Source organism: Tetrao urogallus, assembly GCF_951394365.1.
Source record: "Tetrao urogallus genome assembly, chromosome: 20".
NCBI lineage: Eukaryota > Metazoa > Chordata > Aves > Galliformes > Phasianidae > Tetrao > Tetrao urogallus.
Genome location: NC_136833.1, coordinates 9,193,974 through 9,214,602, shown reverse-complemented (window position 1 = coordinate 9,214,602; position 20,629 = coordinate 9,193,974). Strand labels below are relative to the sequence as shown.

General features: G+C 47.6%; 1 protein-coding gene across 1 annotated transcript; it reads left to right on the top strand.

The window, feature by feature from the left end:
• Window positions 1-306: 306 nt before the first annotated feature.
• On the top strand, window positions 307-10,743 carry AKAP1 (A-kinase anchoring protein 1; the record flags this gene model as incomplete). The annotated part of the gene is made up of 10 exons (XM_079545337.1): window positions 307-1,969; window positions 3,886-4,019; window positions 5,154-5,280; window positions 5,854-5,981; window positions 6,746-6,923; window positions 7,281-7,431; window positions 8,095-8,162; window positions 9,621-9,694; window positions 10,498-10,563; window positions 10,681-10,743. The coding sequence occupies 10 exons, from the start codon at window positions 307-309 to the stop codon at window positions 10,741-10,743; spliced, it is 2,652 nt and encodes an 883-aa protein (XP_079401463.1).
• Between the last annotated feature and the right edge of the window lie 9,886 nt (window positions 10,744-20,629).

The following is a 20,629-nucleotide window of genomic DNA, read 5'->3' as shown; positions in this document are numbered from 1 at the left end:
GTGCTGTGTGGGGTGCTGCCCTGTGTGCAGTGCTGACCTGCAAAGGCAAGACAGGAGAAAGAACATGAAGCTGTTGGCCAGGATAAATTCACTGGTGAAAGCTGACCAGATATCCCTACTGCTAGGTGAGGGTTGTGTTCCTAGGTCTGCTGATAGAGCAGAGATGTGAATTTAAAGCAGCTGGAAAGCAGCCCTGTTGTGCTAATAGAAACAGCTCAAGGTATTTGTGAAAGTTCTCATTGCCTTTTCTGTATTTTAACGCCATTTTTGTTCCCTTTCTAGGATTAATTGCTGAGGCTTTGTAAAATGGCTTTACGCTTTCGCACTTTCTTCCCGTACGCCATACCTGGAGTGCTGGCACTTCTTGGCTGCTGGTGGATCTATTCCCATAGAAAAAAGCATCCAAGCAACCGTAACAGACAAGCAATAGCTATTGCAGAAGAAAAGCAGAAAGAACTGCCAGAGAATGATTCACCACCCAAAACAGAAGCATGTGTTCCTCAAAGACTGCCTCTCTCCCCAGAAGAGGAACGCCCAGAGAATGAAACCTCGACCTCCCTGCTGCTGGCAGGGCCGATGACGCCCTCTCTTACGCGTCAGACTCGCGAGAGGTTAGATTTCTCACGGGACCTTTCAGCCCCAGCAATAAGGACAACTCAGCCCAGCACCGTTGAGGACGACAGTGAAAAACTAGAAATTAAAGGTTCTCAAGATGAAAGCAGTGTCCCTGCTTGTGTTTCTCTCCCTCTGATCTCAAAGAGCACTAAATATCATAGCGATGCTGCAGTCAGCCCTGAAGAGGATTCAGGCTCTAGTGCAAACCAAGCTACATGCCCATCAGCATCGCTGGTGCTGACACAAGGGTCTTTGGGAATCACGGAGGAGATCAGCAATGCAGAGCAGTCAGATGAGTCTTCATTTAAGCCCCCTAAGGAAAGCCAGATGCCAGAAATTGCGCTGTCGGATACTGGCTGTGTGACAGCCCTTCACTTGGGATTGGAGAAGGAAGCCGATACCCCACAAGCCATTCTCTCTAATGAAGTTGTATCGAGTCACCAGGATTCTGCAGTTAGGATGTTATCAGACAGTTTGGAGTCGGCCTGTTTGGAGCAATCTAGGGAAGAAAAGATATCTGAGTCGAATGACAGTACTGTACCTGTGTGTCAGGGGGAGGACACGCATGCAAAAGGAAATGAATTGGAGAGAGAGAGGATCAGAGGAGTGAGTTTGGACAAGGAAGAAGTTGAGAAAATCGAGCAAGTAGCAATACAAATAATTTCCAAGGTCATTTTGGCAGCAACTGAGGAAGTGCTGTCTGGTTCTGTAAGCGATGTGTCCAGTCGGATCTGCCAGGCTGCAGCCAGCCGAGTTGAGAGACCTCAGGAGAGAGCAAGCACTGTTTCTTCTGATCAGCTGCTTGCGGGAGAAGCTGGAGGAGCAGATGAGAACACAGCTCTTAAGAGCGATGCTGCGGTACCAACGTCCCTGCCAGCAGAGGAACATGATCAGTGTGTGACATATTCCAGCTGTTTAGCACTTGGTCATTTGTCTAGCCCGGTTCAGGGAGACACACAAAACCGCCAGGAAAAGAACTGTGTGCACAGTGAGTCCCAAAGAGTTGATAGAACTCTTGTGGCAAGCCATGGAGGATCGCTGGGGAAGTCATGCTTGGTTATGGAGGACTCTGGGTGCAGCACGTGTGCATCTGAAGGTGGGACAAGTGTGGAGGACCCGTTGCAGAACACAATGCTGTCTGTCGCATCAGGCCAGCATTCGGACTTACTGAGCACATCTACAGCCCAAGACACTTCTGCTGAGCAGAGCTCAGAACCAAGTGAAAAGCCTCCTACCCTGAAGCTACCTGAAGACAGCAAAGTGCCATACAGTAACGGGACGCTGAAGGAAGACGGTTCAGATTCACGCCATGAGGGTAACTGGGCAGCAGAGATGGATGGAGATCATTCAGGAGGTAAAGGATTTGTAAAGCTTCCAACAAAACATGGTGAATAAACATTTCATGGGCAGTAACACCTTGCTTCACAACACATTCAGTTAATTCCTTTTTCTACTTAAATTTTCCCCAGCAGATGAATATTCAGCCTTCTTATTCAGATGGGTGTCCCAAGTGTTAGCTGGATGTTCTACATGCCACGGAATCACAGGGTTCTGTGATGTGTTGCAAAGGGATGAACAGGGTGATTCCCTTTCAGCACGTTGCTTGCTGTCTAAAGCGAGGCGCGTGAGTGTCCCCATGAAATGGTGTGACTGGATGTAGGTCAGGCGTTGAACACCTTACTGGTTTGAAACTTGATAATGCAAATGGTTTCTGCTCCAGTTCAGGCAACTCTCTCTAGTAAGCAGTGAGTTCTTATCTCCATTTGTGGGCTGCTTCTGGAGGGAGGCTGTAGGGCAGGCTTTTGAGGTGCTGCTGGGTGAACCAGCGAAATGTTCTAATAAATCCTGATAAAATCAGTTGGTTGGAGACCAACTACCCTGAAGCCTTTTTTGCCTGGAAGAGTAGGTGCACGCCAGGAATTCTCAACAGGCAGCTATGCTTGTGGAGATCCTCCATCTGTCTCTGTATTGTTTTTGCCTTCTAGATCCTGATGTATGCCTGGCAGAATGCAAAACTGTCTGAGCAAATGTTGACCCATGTGACCTTGAGGATGGGTGTTAAAATCCTTTAGGATCCTGTGGCGCCAACAGCTCTTAATGACAGGATGTCTTGTAATCACTGCATAGTAGGGTTGCTGCTTGTTGCAAGACAAGGGTCGAGTTTGCCAAGAATTAAGGATTAAACCCACAAAACATCCTCACTAGTGAGAATAACTATGGGAAGAGAATGGTTTTGCCTTGCTGTCAGTGCTGATGTGATGGAAGATGTAAGAATGAGTTGGGAGCCTGCTGATAAATAACAAGAGCTGAAAGCTCTGTGCTAAAGCTGGAAGCTGGGGAGGAAGGATACAATAGGTAAAGTTGTTAATGTGACTGTTGGATAAGAGGTCCTACAGCTGACCTTCACACCCCGGCTGTGTGATTTCAATCTTCCTCCTTGTCTGGAGAGTCCGTGGCAAGCAGCTGTGCTGTTTGTCTTTGACTTTCTTGGCATTTGTACTGTCTTACTATTTGAGATGTAGCAAACGTAAAGTAGCTGTTCAGTTACTTTTCTTTTTGGTCTTGTACTGGATGGTCTTCATGTTCCTGTGTGTTACTCTGCAGGAAGGATCAACTTTGTGATACAATGATCTAGTGTATCAACAAGGAGACTGTTTTTCCTCTTCCCAAGGGAAACCTTGATATCGATGGATGGCTTGGGAACAAACCATAGCTCAGCTTTGGAGCTGTGTTTCTTTAGGCATATGAGATACTAAGGCAGGAGGCAGTTTGAGTGTGCTCAGGATTCACTGCAGCTCTTGTTCAGGCAGGAATGTGATATGAAGCAGACAAATAGGTTGTGTGTCCCTCCCTGTGAGGAGCCCTGTGTAAGCCATGGGGAAAATGCAGAGTATCTTTCCACAGCAGTAGCTGTGCGTTGATGCTAACATAGCTCCTATTCAGCTGGTAGTGGTGACTTTAGTGTCCTGTCTCTGTGTAAGGTGTCACCCTGTTTGAAGGACTCATGCTGAACTCTAGCTTCCTACTGTTGTGTTTCCAGGGGTACTCAGGTTTCTTTCCAGGAACAAAAGGAAACTGTTTAGACTGTGTGTGACAGGGCTTGATCTGTACTGAAATGCTGCAGAACTCAGTGCAGGAACACATCACGTGAATCCACATAAGAAAAGCTCAACCTAATCTCTCTGCAAGATGACGTGTTCTCATGGCCTTCTGTCTGGAAGCTGGGTGGATTATGGAAGTAATTGGAATGCTGGTGTGTGTGTTTTGTAGGTTCGGATGTAAATAGCATGGATTCTGTGGACAGTGGCTGTGCCCTGGGGAAGACAGAGACCCGCCAGAACTCTAAGCCAGGAGGAGAATCCAGCAAGTCCGACCTCACTATCTGGGAAATCGAGGTTCCAAAGGTAACCAGCCACCAGCCCATCGTGCTTCTTCCCTGCCCTACATAGCGATCTTCTGGTTCTTGCGGTCTGGTAGTGGCTCAGTGCCATCCCAAGGAGATCGACAAATAAACAAGGATTTAAGCATTTAGCTCCTGTTGCAACTGGTCAGGAGTGAAGAGCCTGTACACAGCTGTAATCAAGAGGCACGTAAGGTCTATACCCAGGGTAATGTTGGGTGTTAAAGTCTCTACTCCCCATCTTCCACCCCAGCCTGTTAGTGCGCTGCTTCAAAAGTGTTTTCAGAATGGCTTGAGAGTACAAGGTTTTTAAGAGCAGGTGAGGATTTGTTTTTCATTGTGTAGGAGAACCATGTTTTAACAGCCTGCCTAAACTCCTCACAAACAGAATGCTGATCTGAGCTGTTCTGTGGAGCAGTTCGCATCTGTTATTATAAAAAGTTTTCTTTTGGATTTGAGAGAGAGGGTATGGTTTTGTGGGCTGTGTTCATCCCCTTTCTCCTACTTCGTGTATGCAGTCACCCATGGCTACTGTACACATCATTGCCCTTGCAGTTTTGCTCCTCAGCAAACCTAGATGCTGACAGTCAGTGAAGTGAAACAGCAGCTCTGTCAGGATAAGCATGCTGCTGCCTTGAGTGCAAACTGCACAGCTGCTCTAGAATTGTATGGTCCAGCACGTGATAGCCTGATTTACTCCCTTTCAAATCTAGTTAGCTTGTGTTAAAACTGACCCATGCTTTGTTCAAAACATACAGTAGTATGTTGAATACAGTGCCCTAAAAATAAAAATACGTCCAGTCTGGTAGGGGATGTTCTTTCACTTGCTGTAGGAAGGCAGTAGCCTTTATCACATTCAGTTTTGTTTTCATGGTTGTTTTTTGGTTTTTTTTTTTTTTTTTTTTTTTTTTTTTTTTTTTTTTTCTTCAAGATGTGTCAAAACAATCAGTACCCGCTGATCAGTATCTGTACAAACTGCCTTACCTTACTGCAGACAAACAGAACTGGCCCAGTGCTGCTTTGCACTCATCCTGCCTGGCCCTTTGCACACAGGGAAGTGGGAATGTGGGTGAAAGAAGGCAGTGCTGTTTGATCTGTTTATCTTCCTGACTGTTGCTTTCTTATCTCTTTTGTAAAGCATTTAGTTGGCCGCTTGATTGGCAAACAGGGGAGGTATGTGAGCTTCCTGAAGCAAACATCTGGTGCCAAAATTTATATCTCAACACTACCTTATTCCCACGACTTCCAAATCTGTCACATTGAAGGTAAGATGTATCTATTCATGGTCTAATACCTAGCTTATGGGTTGTAGTTAGATGGGCAAGGAATTTAAAACAGTTTTACAGTCTTAATAAGTCCAGTGCTCGACAAAACTTTTCTGCTCACAGATAGTGCTGTTACAGTAGAGGTGTATACCAAGTCACCTGTATCCTAGCACATGAACTCTCTATTTTAGAGGTGCAGTTTAACATCCTCATTTGCTGTAGTTTGTAACTGGTATCTTTGTAGGATCACTTAGTGTTGAGAGAGGAGCTAGGGGACATGCATTGACAAATGGACTCTGACTATGTGGGAGTTACACTTAAATGTGGCTGAAAAAATCTTAGTACACTGTGAAATAGGTCACCCTGGAGGCTAAAGCTGTTGAAGTGATGGCCTGACAACCTGAGTGGCTCATGATGGCCCCAGCATCAGATTTAGTGGCCAATCTATTAATTTTCTAGAAACTGTTGATATAGCCTAGGAAGTTTCTTGTAGGTGTATTGCTTCACATAGGATACACGTACGTCCCCAGAATATCTGTACAACAGACTCTATGCTGGACTTCTGTCTTCCAGGTTCCCAGCATCATGTAGAAAAAGCACTGAGCCTTATTGGCAAGAAGTTCAAAGAGCTGAGTCTCACCAACATCTATGCTCCACCTCCACCATCATTGGCGCTTCATTCCCTCCCTATGACTTCCTGGGTAAGCCCTGCTTTGCTGGCTCTGGTGGCATTATGGTGCCTAATTGCATTTGGAGAACGCTCACACCTTAGCGTTTCATAAAGCGATTTTTTTGCTTTTCTTGCTGCTTTTGCTGCAAGGTACTTAGAAACTGCTTGCATTGGGCATCTAGAATCTGTACAGTAACTGTGCACATGTCTCTGTGGATGTGAAGACAGGCTTTGTTCAGGAAGACTGAATTTAATAAAATTAAAGGCACTTATGGTGTATTTTGAGCAGGCTAATGCTTTGTGTTCTGGGAAGTTGCCCAGCACAGCAGCCCTCTGGTAGGAAGGGCAAACTAACTTCTGAAACAACCTCTGTGACAAATCTTAGGCAGCCCCTGCAGAGATTGCCTTGATGTTAAAAATCCTGTGGGCAAGGCATCCTTGGGAGTTGTACAGCATCAGTAGTGCAGCATGACTTGACCTACATCACTGCTGACTCTCTCTAATCTTTTGTGTAGTAAGTCCCACAGCTGCTCTGTGCTAATAGTCTTTCTGTGCACAAGATGGGCCCCTTCCCAGATGTGATTCCCTTTAGTGTAGAGTAATGCTGGGTATTTTTCTGGTTCTGATCCAAAGCAGCCTTTGGAAGCCAACTACCAGAATGTCATTGTTCTCCCACCGGTGGCTGTTAGCTTTAGGAGTTGCTCATAGAACAAAAAATTAAACAGTGTCTCTAAATGTGGTTGAAGTTTATGTGACAGTCAAAGCTGATGAGTATTTCTCTCCTTCCTGTGGTAGTTGATGCTCCCAGATGGAGTCACTGTAGAAGTGGTTGTGGCCAACCAAGTCAATGCAGGACACATGTTTCTACAGCAGCATACACACCCCACTTTCCATGTCCTGCGTAGCCTGGACCAGCAGATGTATGTCTGCTATTCTCAACCTGGAATTCCAACCCTGCCAACACCTGTGGAAGGTAAGTGACTTGGACACGATGTGAAGTGGGGGGTGCACCACAGGGAAGGAGTAATCAGCGCTTGCTTTCCTTGTTGGAGACAGCAGACCTTGCTGCTAGAGGCTGGAACAGAAGTGGATGTCTGCATAGAACGGCATTATAGTGGCTGAGATTTAGTGGTAAAATGCATTTCTCTGGTCTCACCTGCAGGCCTTATCTGTTGGGGATGTGAGAGGTGTTGAAAGAAAATAAAAGCAACGTAAGCAATGCTGTTGACTCTTTGTGAATAACTGTGCAGTACCGTTAACACGTGAAGTGCTGTTTTCCAGCAATCTGTTGATGCTGAGCCTCTCTTCTCTGTGCTCTTCCTCTTTGCAGTTGGTATTATTTGTGCTGCTCCAGGCCTGGATGGGGCATGGTGGCGGGCACAAGTTGTTGGCTACTTCAAAGACAGCGGTGAAGTGGAGATCAGATACGTCGACTATGGAGGATATGAGAGAGTGAAGATTGACACACTCAGACAGATCAGGTCTGTAGCTCCTCTTCCACAGCCTCGGGCAATATCTGGCTTCAGTCTGCGTCAAAAGCATCCATCCAGTTTGAAACACTGAAGGATATTTCTCTGCTGAAGTGGGAGATGGTTAGATGGTTTGTCCCAGCAGTGGGTGTGGACTTCTTGGGTGTGTGGTAAACCCTTGCAATTTCTTTCCTCCTCCCTTCAAAAAAAAGCCATGTGACTTCTGCCGCTTCAGCTTGGAAACTGAGCAGAAGGATGCCTTCCAGAGTCTGTCCCATCATTAATGGTGCGTTAATGTACTGTTAATCAATGAGGTAGGACTAAAATTCAGATTCTGTATGCTCCATCCCCATTGGTTGGGAATGCTGCATACAAGCCTGTTAAATACTTAATTGTTTCAGAAAGAGTGCCCAACGGCCTGGAGGTAAGAAGCATAGGCTGTTACCGAGCTGATATTTGCTTGGAGCTCAAACTGATGTGGCCTGTTAAGCAGGCAGTTTATGGCTTCTAGTTGTTGGTGGAATGGTTGGATTTCTTTTTTTTTTTTTTTTTTTTTGGCCATTATCAGTTATAAACCAAGTTCCTATTAGAGCAGTTGATTAATCAATATCACCTTAAAGAATACAGAAGTAATTTGAAGCCACGTTCTTATTTTGAACTTATTCTCTTCTTAAGGTCTGACTTTGTAACACTACCTTTCCAAGGAGCAGAAGTTTTACTGGACAACGTGGTGCCACTTCCAGGTAATGGAGCTCTTGGGCTACCACTCATATTCCTGCTGCAGGTTTAAATGCACACCAGCTGTGTGCAAGCAGTGACTGTGTAAACTTGTCCCTCCTATTGCAAGTGCAGCCTCTGAAGTGATCAGATCAAGGGTTGGAGATATTATATTTTATTGTTCTGGATCTGCTAGCATGACACAATCTGTCTTACTCAGGAGGAAGATAATAAATATCCATACTCTTTTTTTCTCTATAGAGGAGAGAATGAATTGCTGTCCTAAACAGCAGTGTGGCAGGACTGTCAGGATGTAACTGAAGCAGCTGTAATGATTCTGCTGCCTTCTGACGTAATGTAGCTGTAAATGCAAACTTGGTTTTCAGTCTGCTAGACAAATACCAGGTATTTTCCTTCTGAAAAGACTGATGTACACATTCTGCTTTGAAAAGACTGCCCTCCAAGCGCTGTGTTGTCCCTGCCTAGAAATGCTTGCTGTGTTTTCAGTTGTTTCTCCCCACCCCCTGGTGGCAGGCTCTGGCTTTGCTAGCAGTAAGTAATGTTTGCAATACTGGTGTCTAAAATCCTGCCCCCTTGGGTGCAGAAGGGGTGCAGGGGTGGGCAGGGCAGGTTTTAATCACTGGAACTTGTGGCTGGCGGGACTCCAGTGCTGGCTCTGCCAAGGCTGTACATGGATGGCAGGGTTTATGCTGCTGCTAGCAGAGGTGAGGGGTTTTCACGTGCCTTGAGGAAATCTGCCTCCTTATTCTGGAAGTGCAGGGAATTCCTTTGTTTCTGGAGATCATCTCAAGATGGGGAACACAAAGAGGAAACTTTATTTTGTACCCTTTAGATAGGAAATGAGCAACTTTCTTCCAAAATGGAAACACCTCTGTCCTGTCTCATCTTTGCTGAGTAGATTTTAACTTAATTGGCTGGAACATGAGAGTTTTCTGTTGCATGATGTATGTGGAGTTAGCAGCAGTACCCCAAAAGCTGTGCAAGTTGTGAGGTTTGGGCTGCAAGTGCTTGCAGAGTGTGTTTGGCACCATTCAAGTACCAGAGCCAGTGGGACAAATGTTTCAGAACTCCTATATGTAGCATTGCATGCTGCAGGGTCAGGAAAGGCCTGAGGCTCCTGAGCTTAGTTCATTAAGGATCAAAATATTAATGACAGAGGTACTGCAGAAGAACATTTCTGTCTTTAAAGCTTCCTAATTCATCAGCCGCTTGTGTTCACGTTAACTTAGCTAGTGGCTTTGAAAAGCACTTCATCCTCTCCCTTCAGCAGCACAGCAGGCATAGTTCTTGTGATCTCCAGCTTAATAGACTGGTTTCAGCAAATGCCTGCAGCAGCAGTAGGTGAGGATTCTCTCTGGCCTAGCTTATGTGGGAGGTCAGACAAGATTAGATTAATGGTGCCTTCTGGACTTTAAAGCCCATGAATGTCTCACTTGTTTTCCCCTGTTCTTTTCTTTCCAAAGATGAAGATCACTTTTCATCAGAAGCTGACGCTGCTGTTAGTGAGATGACCAGAGGGGCAGCACTGCTGGCGCAGGTACATGAGAGCTGTCTGGAAAAGACTTGCTGATGATTTTACTGCTGCTGTTATCCTCTCTACCCCTAGTACAGTGTGTGTATTAATCAGAAAGAGTCCAGAACCTGTAAGCCTGGCTGCTGGGCAAGATTCTTTTTGAGAAGCCTCAGCTCTTGAGAACAGGCTTGTGTAGCAACCTTGTATAGCATCACCACTGCACAGGACTGTGTGCCTCGAAGAGATGCACAAAGAAAGGGGCAAGAATTCCCTTTTGTCAGCTGATGTGGACGGTGAGGATGGATGCATGAATGGGCTTACGGAGCCAAAGTGGGCTGTTATGCAGCAGATTAAGCACTGCCTGCCCTGCCAGCCTGCAGTGTTCTTGCCATGCTGACACACAAGATGTGGCCTGTGGCTGGTTGGAGAGAGAAGAAGGGCTTCTGGTGGAGCTCATGGGCTTCTGTGCACAGTGCTAGGTCTTACTGAAGGGGGCTTTACCTCTTTTGAAGTGCTTCTAATACAGGCTGTAATTATCCATGTAAACTAATTGAAATGAGATGAGTGGGAAGCTTGATAGTGTTTGTGATAGCTTTATAGCTTCCTTTGGCTTAACACAGTGCTTAAAGGCATCGGTAATTCTGGCAAGGGTGAAGATTTGAGCAAATACAGTAAACTTGCCAGCAGTACCTCAGCTGTGTGGTGGCAGCAGCTGTTTCGTCTGGTCTGCACATGGGTTGAGGAACTGAGTGTCATGCAATGAATAACACCAGCTTTGCATCTATCATGGATGAGACCCAATTGCTGCACACGTTTTCTGTTTCCAGGTCACGAATTATGACAGTGCAACAGGTCTGCCACTGATACAGTTGTGGAGTATGATGGGAGATGAGGTATGCTGCCATACTGCTGTTTAACTTGTTTCAGTTTTGGTTATGCACGCTGCTGATTCGGAACTTGGCCTTTCTTGTTAGTGGTTTATTCATCTTTCTTTTTTCCCCTTTCTTCAGGTGGTGTCAATAAACAGAACTCTGGTGGAAAGAGGATTTGCTCAGTGGGTTGACAACTACTAGCGGTGTCCTAGATGCCTCGACAACTTTTCCTAATGGGGAAAAAAAAAATCCTGTTTTGCACTGTTACAATTCGGTTTGGCAACCTCTTACAGAACATCTGTTTACACCTGCCTGCAGAGTTTTGTGGTCCATTGAAAACTGTTTTGCTCAACTGTTACCATTTCATTAGAAGCACATACCTCATCTCAGTGAAAGGCAGGGTGTTAAAAGCCATAAGGAGAGACACTATAGCTTTAAGGCAAAAAATCCTCCTTGGCCTCTACTTAAAAGGCAAAAGCCTTTAAAATCCTGGGGCTTCCTTGAAGCTACCAGATGCCCCTGAAATGTTAGCTGTGGCTACATTTGTGTTGAAGATGTATAGTACCCCATGAAGTTGGTGTCTGCTTTTCCTGGAAGTTACAGTGCTTGTCCTTTTTATTTTTTTAACAGGCTCTGCCTGTGAAATTAATGAATGTTATTAAGGAACTTACCGTTCAGTTATGGATTTTTCTATATTGTGCCACTGACGTGCATAAATTGCATTCATCTTTTATCTTCTTGATGCCAGGAGGTTGGTGAGCTGCATTTGTTGCCCATACGTCCCGCTGCGATCATGCTTTTTATGCTTGATATGCTTAAGGAAGAAATGCTTGAAGTGCAGGATACATTACCACTACAGTTTTGCTCTGAAATATCATGTATTTAAAGAACTGATTGCCAAGCCTAATTGTAATTTGTATTTTTCTAGCTGTGCAAGTCTGTAAATATATATAAAAACATTGTAATATTTTGTACAAGAAAAACACTGGAAACAAAGGGAACTTTACAGAAACTTTTTCACACCAAAATGTCCTATGTAGGTAGAACTGGTTTGGAGTGCATTAGGGTAGCCAACGTATTTGGAGCATCTGGAGATGGGAGTGTTTCTGCTGTACTGTACACAGGATTAGCATTCCCGTAGGTTGCTGTCTGGTTTGAATTGTGGTCACTGCATTCTTTGCTATGTTGCTGTACAGACCTGTTTAAAAAAAAAAAAAAAAAAAAAAGTAACAATTTGGCATTAATATTGCAGTGGTGTTCTCTCTCACAATTTTTTTGTTTTGGGGGGTTTTTTTGCTCCTTTTTAGATTTATTTGTTCACAAACTTACAACATTTTTTGCCCAAGTAATTTAAGCTGACTTAATGCTCTTAAGCACGTGCCCTCTAATGTGTATCACTTTAGATAGGTATTGAGTTGGGATTTATTGCTGGTGGAGAAGATACTTGCCAGGCAAATGATGTAGTCAGGGCCTCCCAGGTTTTTTCAGGTGGATTCAAAGGTGTCTTTACATCCAGTGAGCTCGTGTGTCAGTACATTGCACGTTTGGATAACTGCCTACAAAAGCATTTGGTCCAGTCCCTTCTGATATGTTATGATTATTATATCCTTTCTTGAATTTTCTCCTATTTGGCGCTTATGATTTAATGTTCATATTTGCAATAATTTCCAATGGAAACTAAATTTGGTAATTCAGTTAAATCTATAAGACATATATCCTTTTGGAATGTTTCTTTCCATTTCAATTAAAGCTCAAATTTTAAGCCGTCTTAATCAAACTGTGATGACTAAGAGCCTTCATTTCTAGAACTCTTGGGACATAGGGTGGGGAAAAGAGCTCAGTGGGACAAGCAGGTGAGGTACGATGGCTTTTCAACAGATACATAAAGGTCAAGCTTCAACTCTCCTGGTTTTGGGTTTGTTTTTACTTCAAATTTTGTGAAAGAACTGAAAACTGGACATAACCTTGTGGTTGCTTTTAAAATTGCTTTTTAGAAAGCCTTCGTTTGAGCAGTGTATACACTGTATACAACAGCTGTTGTATACATGCAGTGAATTTACCCTGGGACTCAGGAAGCTGCTCGGCCCCACATGTGTGTTGAAAGCTCCCAAATAGGATGGGTGTCATCCTATTGTGCAGAGACAAAACCTCTTTAAAACACTGACAAGTTTGTTATTTGAGCCAAGGAGAGCAATGATGTGGCTGGGTATCCCAGTGAATAGTTTGTCCATACCTGGTACCAGAGCACCCTGCAATTGGTCAGGTATTTTTTTGGCAGGAGGATGTATAGGTGCTTTCTGAAAGGAAGAGAAATGAAGGCACTGAATGAGCTGACTCTGAAGGTAGCACAAAACTAAGAGTTAAACTGGAGAGTATTGCCTTTGTGAGTGCATACATATTTACAGACTATATAGTTCAAGGTATCAGCCTTCCTGGTCTCAAGGTTTAAAACCAGTCTGTCGGGTTCATTGCAGAATACACACAGTCTATGGATCCTGCGGGCTACACCTCGGTGCTGTATAGGCGAGGACAGGAGACAAAGCATCTTGATGCTGGGAGGTGTAGTGGTTTGGAAGCATGCAGAGTTCAGCAGTGTCTTTCCTTGCATCTCATTGCAGAAGGTGAGTTTCATTTCATGAGATTCCTCGGTCCTTGCAGTCACACTCAGCATCTCTGAGGGATGACTTTGCCATGCGGTGTGGTCTCCCAGGTAAGCAGCTGGTGGCAGGTGCTGTGGGTGGTTATCATTACTGCTTCCTAGCACACCTTAGAGCGGTGGGTGCTGGCAGCTGTGCAAGCACACAGCTCTGCCCCAGCTGCAGGCTGGAGTGGCTGGTTCAAAGTGCCTGCCTGTTGTCTCTTTCTAGATGTCAAATATGGAGAATACAGTTTAGCCTGGCAGTTGAGAGGCGCTATTGCCATCCCAAGGTAATGCAGACATTGCAGTTTTTAGAGTTTTTAGATCTAAGCGAACAGAGCTCCCATGGCTACTCCCACATCCCAGAGCCTGTGGTCGTTGGTTTCAAACCAAGCGCAGGTTAGCCTGGAAGTGGTTTTTTTCCTCCTCAGGATCTTGAGAGGAGCTCTGGACTTCCAGGTCTGTGCTCATGCTATGGCTGTGTACTCACTGCACCTGACTATGAAGTTCAGCTCCTCTTCACGCTTCCCTGGCCTCGTGGGGCCATCAGCGATCTGCTGCAGTGACCGTGGGAGCTCTCCTCTGTGTCTGCTCTGCATCTTTTGTTTTCCTCAGGCTCAGCAGCACAAATGTCATCCCGTTCCGTGTTTGTGCAGTAGCGAGTGGAACACTGGACGTGCAGTTACCGAAAGAGGCAGGTGGTAGGGGCGAGCAGCGAGGCGGTGTGCCCTTCCTCGAGCCGCCCCGGGTGCCGCGCTGTTGGCCGGAGCTCCGAGCGGCGCAGCTGGGAGCGGTGTTGGGGAGCAGCCGCGAGGCAACGGCGCGGCGCTCAGCGTCCGCACGGCCCGGGGCCGCCGCAGCGCCTTCCTCGGAGCTGCGGTCAGCGCGGCCGAATGGCGGCCCGCGGGTAAGGAGCTCCTGGGCGGGAGGAACGGGGCGGCCCGTGGGCGGGACGGAGAGGGAGGCCGGGGGCTCAGGCTGACGGGAGCGAGGCGGCTCGGTGAAGCGGGCACGTTGAAAAGGAGCGGTTGTCCGCGGCTCGGGCTCCGCGGTGCCGCCCCGTTCCCCGCGCGGCGCTGCCCACGTGCGGCCGCCGTGGCCGCTCCCGGCGGCGGAGCCTCGGCTCTGAACCGTGCGGAGGGGCTCTCCCTTTGAAAGGCAGTAATTTTATTACGGGCGGAATCAATGAGGTCTCCGGAGACGCCTGATGGATTACTTCCTTCTGGAGTGCTTCCTGCCTGCGGGCCGGAGCAAAGGGCTCTGTGTTGGTGCAGATGGAGCCCGGCTTTTGTCTTTGGGGGTGGAAGCCTTATTGATGGTTGTTCTTTTCCAGTGAAAGTAAAAATGAAATTTACATCTGTTTTCCTTTGCTACCGAGTTGCACACGAGCATTGCTCCCTGTTGTGGTGCCTCGGTTTGCAGGGCAGCTGAGCAGCGCATTGAGCTCCACGCCTCTGAGCCACGTTGGCTCTTGGGATGCAGGAGGGACAGCAGCACTGCAAAGCATGAAACTGGGGCTACATTGGGCAAAGGGCAGAAGTGTGCGTGGGGCTACTGTGAAGAGGAATGGCCCCGTGTCGGGGCTCTGCTCTGGTCGTGCTGTAGGTCTGGCTGGCCCCGTCAGATCTGTCCATTCAAGTATTTGAGGTGTATAATACAAAAGCTGAATCCCCTGCAGTGTTCCTGGCCTGGGGCTCTGCCACTTTCCCCCGGGAGTGACACCAGGCGCTACGTGCGGCCATAGCGGATGCTCAGATGCCCTCTGGTGTGTTCACGTGTGAGGCCGTCTGTCCTTCTGACCTCTGAGATCAGTGGCAATGCATCTCCTAACTTAAGTGTGGGTGAAAGAGTTACTTCCTCTTTGCCTTGTGAATTGCCTGAGCATACCTGGATAGTCCACCTTCCTGATGCTGCCTGAGGTGAGTAATGGTCCCTGCTTTGCTCTGTCTCTGCTGTGAGCAGTTTATAGACTTCTGTCCTCAGCCTCTGTTACATGGTGCGATGCCCGCAGTGCCTTCAGCTCCTCAGGTGGATGTTGGTGGGTGATTCCCTGCTGTACACCCTGTGCCTGTCCCAGTCCTGTGTGGGCCTTTTGCAATGGGACGCATAGCAGGGCTTCCTTCCTCTGCTGAATCTGGAACAGGATGACAGCTGCTGAGTGTCAGTTGTGCCTAAAAGCGTGGTCAGAGGCATGATAGCAGCCCTGGTTGCTTCTGAAACCACGTCAGTGGGTGACATTGGTGGTTGTGGTTTCTTTTTTTATTATTTTTATTTTTAACATCAGAACTCCCTGGTTTGGATTCAAGGATGCTGAAGTGATGTTTGATGCTGTTTCAAGTGGGGAAAACAGCACGGTCAAAGTAATTTGTGGATTGTTTTTTTTCCACGCTTTGTCTGGGTCTAGAGTGTGTTTGAGTGCCCCTTTCTGGCACCCTGCAAACACTCCTTCATCAGCAGTGGCAGAAAGCACGATGTTGGGAGGCTCGTGGTGCTGTGTTGCCCCACACAGAGCTGCAGGACCCTCAGTCCTCGCCCAGGGCTCAGCTCTCATCCCTTCCTGGAGGTGTTCGTGTTGCTGGCACGGTTGTTTCCCGGAGCGGGACGGAACGCTTCGGCTGCCTCGCGTTCATCCTTCCGTTCCTTTACGGCGCTGCTGGAGGCCCCGTGGCCGGCGGAGCTCGAGGCCGTGCAGCGGGGCAGGGCTGCCCGCGGGGAGCTCCGCGCTCGCTTCAGCCCGGTCCGTGTCGGTGCTGCAGGTGGCACTCGAGCTCCAGCCCAGGGGTCCCCGCGCGGGGCGGTGCGGAGCTGCGAGCAGAGCCTGCAGGCCTTCATTTGCAGCTCGGAACGCTGCCTTCCGCTCGCAGGTGCGGATCGTGTCTCTGCTCGCAGGTTTGTCCTCACGCGGTGCCCGCACTCGAGGTGATAAAGCGCTGCTTTTCACTTTGGGGAGTATGCTCCCAAATTTAAATGGCTTTACTGTATTTATTTTTGTTAGTGGCGTGCCTTCCTGAGCAGTGTGAAACCAAGCTGTTAGTTTTGCAGATCAAGCTAATTATCTTTTTTGTGCAAATGGAGGCTCAGAGATGGCTGGTATGAAGCCCAGAGGAGCAGAGGAAGTTTCAGTGCTGTGCTGCCTCAGCCCAGGATCTAAATGCACTTTGCAGATTTACTGTAACAGTGGTCACTCTTGTATTTGGAAGTGTATCTTGGCACCTGCTAAAAATATCGAGAGCCCGAGGTCTTCTTGCTTTCCTTCCAACAGCGCTGTGTACCTCCTAGCGCAGCTGCCTGTGCTCAGGGGCAGGCCGAGTCTGAACTGGCTTGCAAAAGCAGAAGTCATGGTACAGATGAGTCAGAAACTGAGGCCCCGTGGTGATGTTCATGCAGGTACTCACATCCATGAGCATTTTTGCCTCCTATGGTGTCCTGTGCTGCTCCAGTCCCCACGAGTTTTAGGTTTTCTTCCCTTAGTTGCCTTTGCTTGCTATAAGCTTAATACCAGTAGGGCAGTTGCTTTCCCAGCGGTCCCTGGGGAAGCCCCTGGACAAGGGCTGCATACCCAGGGCCCCCCAAGGCTCACAGCCCTAAGCCTTAGCCCTGACCCAGGGCAGTGCTCGCCATGCTGGTGGGTGTCCTGACCCCATCCTTGTGCGTCTGGGCTCCCCTGTATTGAAATGAGGGAAAAAATGTTCCTCCTGACTCTGCTGCGGCCCTGTGAGCCCCTGGCAGCAGCCTGTGGGAAGGACGCAGGCAGACCTGTGGGTTCCCATCAACGGCTTGATTGACCTCCTGGCTGGTGCTGCTGCCCTGCACTGGTGAAGTGCCCTCTCTCCTCCACTCATCTGACTTCAGTGTAATAGAAGGGCTAAGTGCTTATTACCTTTTTGAAGCCTTTTCCAGTTGCCAATCAGATGTGTCTGGTTTGGGGGTTTGTTTTGTTTCTCTGTCGCTGTGACTATGCAGGATGCTCCATCTCGCTGTAATTACGGTTCCATCATTGTCTTGGCATGAAAACATCTGCTGTCTCTCCGCGATCTCCACTTCTCCAATTTCTTTTGAGAATTTCATGGATCGTGATGACCTTCTATTTTCCATAACGTCTCATGCATCTCAGTGTACACAGCTGTTCTCTTGCTTTCCCCTGTCTCTCCATCCATCCCTTTTTTCTATCAGCATCTCCAATGCACTCAGCATTTCAACTCATCTGCTTATCAAATCAATATCTCGCCTGCCACCTCCTCCGTGTCGCGGCCGCTGTAAACACGGCGCCTTTGCACCCAAGTTCCCGGACAGCTTTCCTCTCTTAGCACGATTCATCTTCCAGCTCACGTCTGAAGTCTTTGTTCCTCTCATTTAACAATTTTAAGTTAATTTTCTCAGCCTTTCTGCGTTGATTACGTTGTGCTCTCTGGCTGTGTGGTTTGAGGTCGCTGTGCGGATTGTGAGGAGCTGCTGCTGGAGGAGGAGGAGTGGGGCTGCCCGTGGGGCTCAGCTGTGGGCAGAGGGGACAGAAAAATGTGGGTTTGTGTCCTACCTCTGTGCGACCTTGGTTCAATAGCATGACTCTGTGAGTATGATGAACACAGATACTTCAGTTTTTATTCTGTTCTGGCGCTTTTTATTGCTGGCACCTTACCGCTATGCCTATTCTCTTAAAAAATAATAATAAAAAATTCAGCCCTGTAACTGCTGCTGAAGAAGTAATAAAACTCCTGGGTATGACAGGACCTTAAATCTCTTTGCTTTGTTCCCTGTGTGCTGAGAGGACCTCCCAGCCCCCTGCCTGCACCCTCTCCCCCCTCGACCCCATGTTGTGGCTGCTGGTGGGACCCAGCTGTGCCCACTCACAGCAAAGCGACTGAGAATATTGAAGGTTGGGCGTTTTTGTATTACTTGCCCTCAACCCATGGTCTGAGTCTGAGCTAGGAATGTCATATTCTTGACAGACTTTGCAGAAGTTTGGCACCTGAAATGTGTGGCTGAGGAATGGCTATTTATATGTTGACAGAGGAGAGGGCAGAGAGCAGAAAGCGAGGTGGGGATCAGTGAATCATGCTATAACTTAGGTGGACGGAAATAACACTGTGCATATATCATCATTTTTTCCCCTTTCAGGAGTGTACCTGCTTATGCAGGGATGGCTTGGGCACTTTTTCATACAGATATGCATTATATGTGGGTACTTGTATATAAATAAGGCTGTAAAACCATACATTAAGGGACCTGTTCATCCACAAAGAGTTATGTGGTTGTCAGAATGTGTAATGGCTTCCTGATTCGGGACACAAATGGCTCCGATGGAGACGCAACGCTGCCTATGGCCACAGGTACAGCCCTCAGTGTCCTTGCCCAGGCAGAGCTGCTCTGCCGCGCTCCTGGAAAGCCCCGAAGCTGCTGGCAGGGAAGTGTGTGCAGGGAGCGCTGTGCCCTGAGGGCTGCGCCACGTCTCTCAGCTGCGCTGTGCCTCAGCTGATGCTTCTGTCTCTGGAGTAAAAACACAGCAGTGCCTGGCACCAGAGCAGGGGCTTGGGTGTTGGGCCAAGCATCGCTCTGGGATGGGCGAAGGGAGGACAAAACAAGTGGAAATCAAATAAGGGATAAGCGTTATCGGAAATAATCTCCGTCGCTTAATGTGCCCCGGTGACTTTGGAATAATTGGCCGCTTCCTGGCCGTGTCCAGATGCGCCGAACAATGTTCTCCCTGTTTCCTTTCTGCACACTTGCGATCTCTCGGTGACCGGGCTGGCCGCTTCTCCCCCTCCCTGTGCCTCTTAATTCCCCCTCAATTTTCTCGTGGAGTTTGTATTTTTCCCCCAACAATGTCTCAGAGGAATCACAAATGTGTAATGTGTGTCCCGACGCTTGTATTTTAATAGCGCGAAGCAAACCACATCAGCACAGGCAATTTCACATTCAACACATTATTGCTATTTAAAGTGCAGAGGTATAAAAATGATTGGCAATCCTGCTCTGCCAGCAATCGCGGGCTGCTGCCAGCTGCCAGATTGTGATTTTTTCATATTAGCTGCTCCATGCAGTCATTCCCTCACCTTTGACTTGCAGATTTCCAAGCGTTGAAATAGCAAAATCATTTTTGGATGCAACAGACACATTGCTTGCTGCTGAAAAGAAGTAATTATAATTAAACACGTGTGCAAATATGTACTCATACACATACGTATAGCGTGGGGTGGCTGGTCAGTTTTTTCCAGCTGACCAACCATTTACATTTTCCTTCTTTGCAGCCGGAGGAGGAGGAGAGCAAAAAAGGGGCAAGAAGTAATTGGGAGAAGTGTTTGAAACTTCCATGCAATTCGAGAAAGGAAAAGACTTTAAGTGGGATGGAGCTTTGGTAATTGTTACTGCCCATCCCCTGCTCTCAAGAGCTGGGTGCTTACGGCAGGGCTGGAACCTGCCTGCGTTCAGCAGCCGGGCTGAGCCGTCCAAGTAAACAAGTGCAAGTCTCCAAAAGTTTTTGGAAATAATAGATTAAAATGTACTGGCTGTCCTGAACGTGTTCTTGCTGGTGGACGTTCGGCTGGTGAGAGGCTAACACTGTGTGAAGAGCAATGCATCACTGGAGCAGTGCTGCTCTGATGATGCATTACACCAATACATCACGAGGGTGACAGCGCTGTAATGATGTATGGCTCTGAAAGGGCCCAGAGAGAGCAGGTCCAGCAGGCTTCGTCCATTCCAGCTCAGGATCGCCCAAATGTTCAAGTCTTATTTCCTTTTGTTGAAAGAGCATCCCGATTAGAAGCAGTGTGAGGTGTGGCTTCAGGATCCTGGTGGGCCCATGGATGTCGATCCTGAATGACGTGAAAATATTGATTTGGAGAGAAGGAGCTGAAGTGCTCTCAGGTGCCAGGTGAACAAACGTCCCCCCCTGGAGCGCTGCCAGGCACACAGCCGCTGCTCCTTGAGCAAAGCACTCCGGCACTGCCGGGAGCAGCGGCGTGGGTCAGTGTCCGTCCCATGGCCGGGGAGCGAGCGTGGATTGGAGGGGACGCAGCCCTGGGCGGCGTGCAGTGTGCCACGGCGTTTTGGCAGTGCCAGGTTTTCCCACTGGTATTTTCAAAGGTGACATAGGAGCCTGCTGCCAGCCTTGGCTTCCAAGCAAAACATGTTGTCCTTTCTCCATTGACCATGCGTGTTGTTTGAAAGGATTGTCCTCTGGATTACTTTTATGTGTTGTCTCATATCAAAGCCCGAAGGTCACATTTTTCAAGTTCTTTCCTTGGAGCTTCAAAGACTATACGTTTACTTTAAACAAAAAGGGAAAAAAACAGCATTTTTAGAAAATCACTCTCCACACAGGCACTCTGGAAGGCTTTGAATATCTGTGTCACAGTCTGATGCTCCTGTTCAGCTTAAAAGCAGCTAGGTTTTACTTAGTTACAAATACTTCATAAGTGTGAATGTTGCACATCTATGATTGTGGCTTCT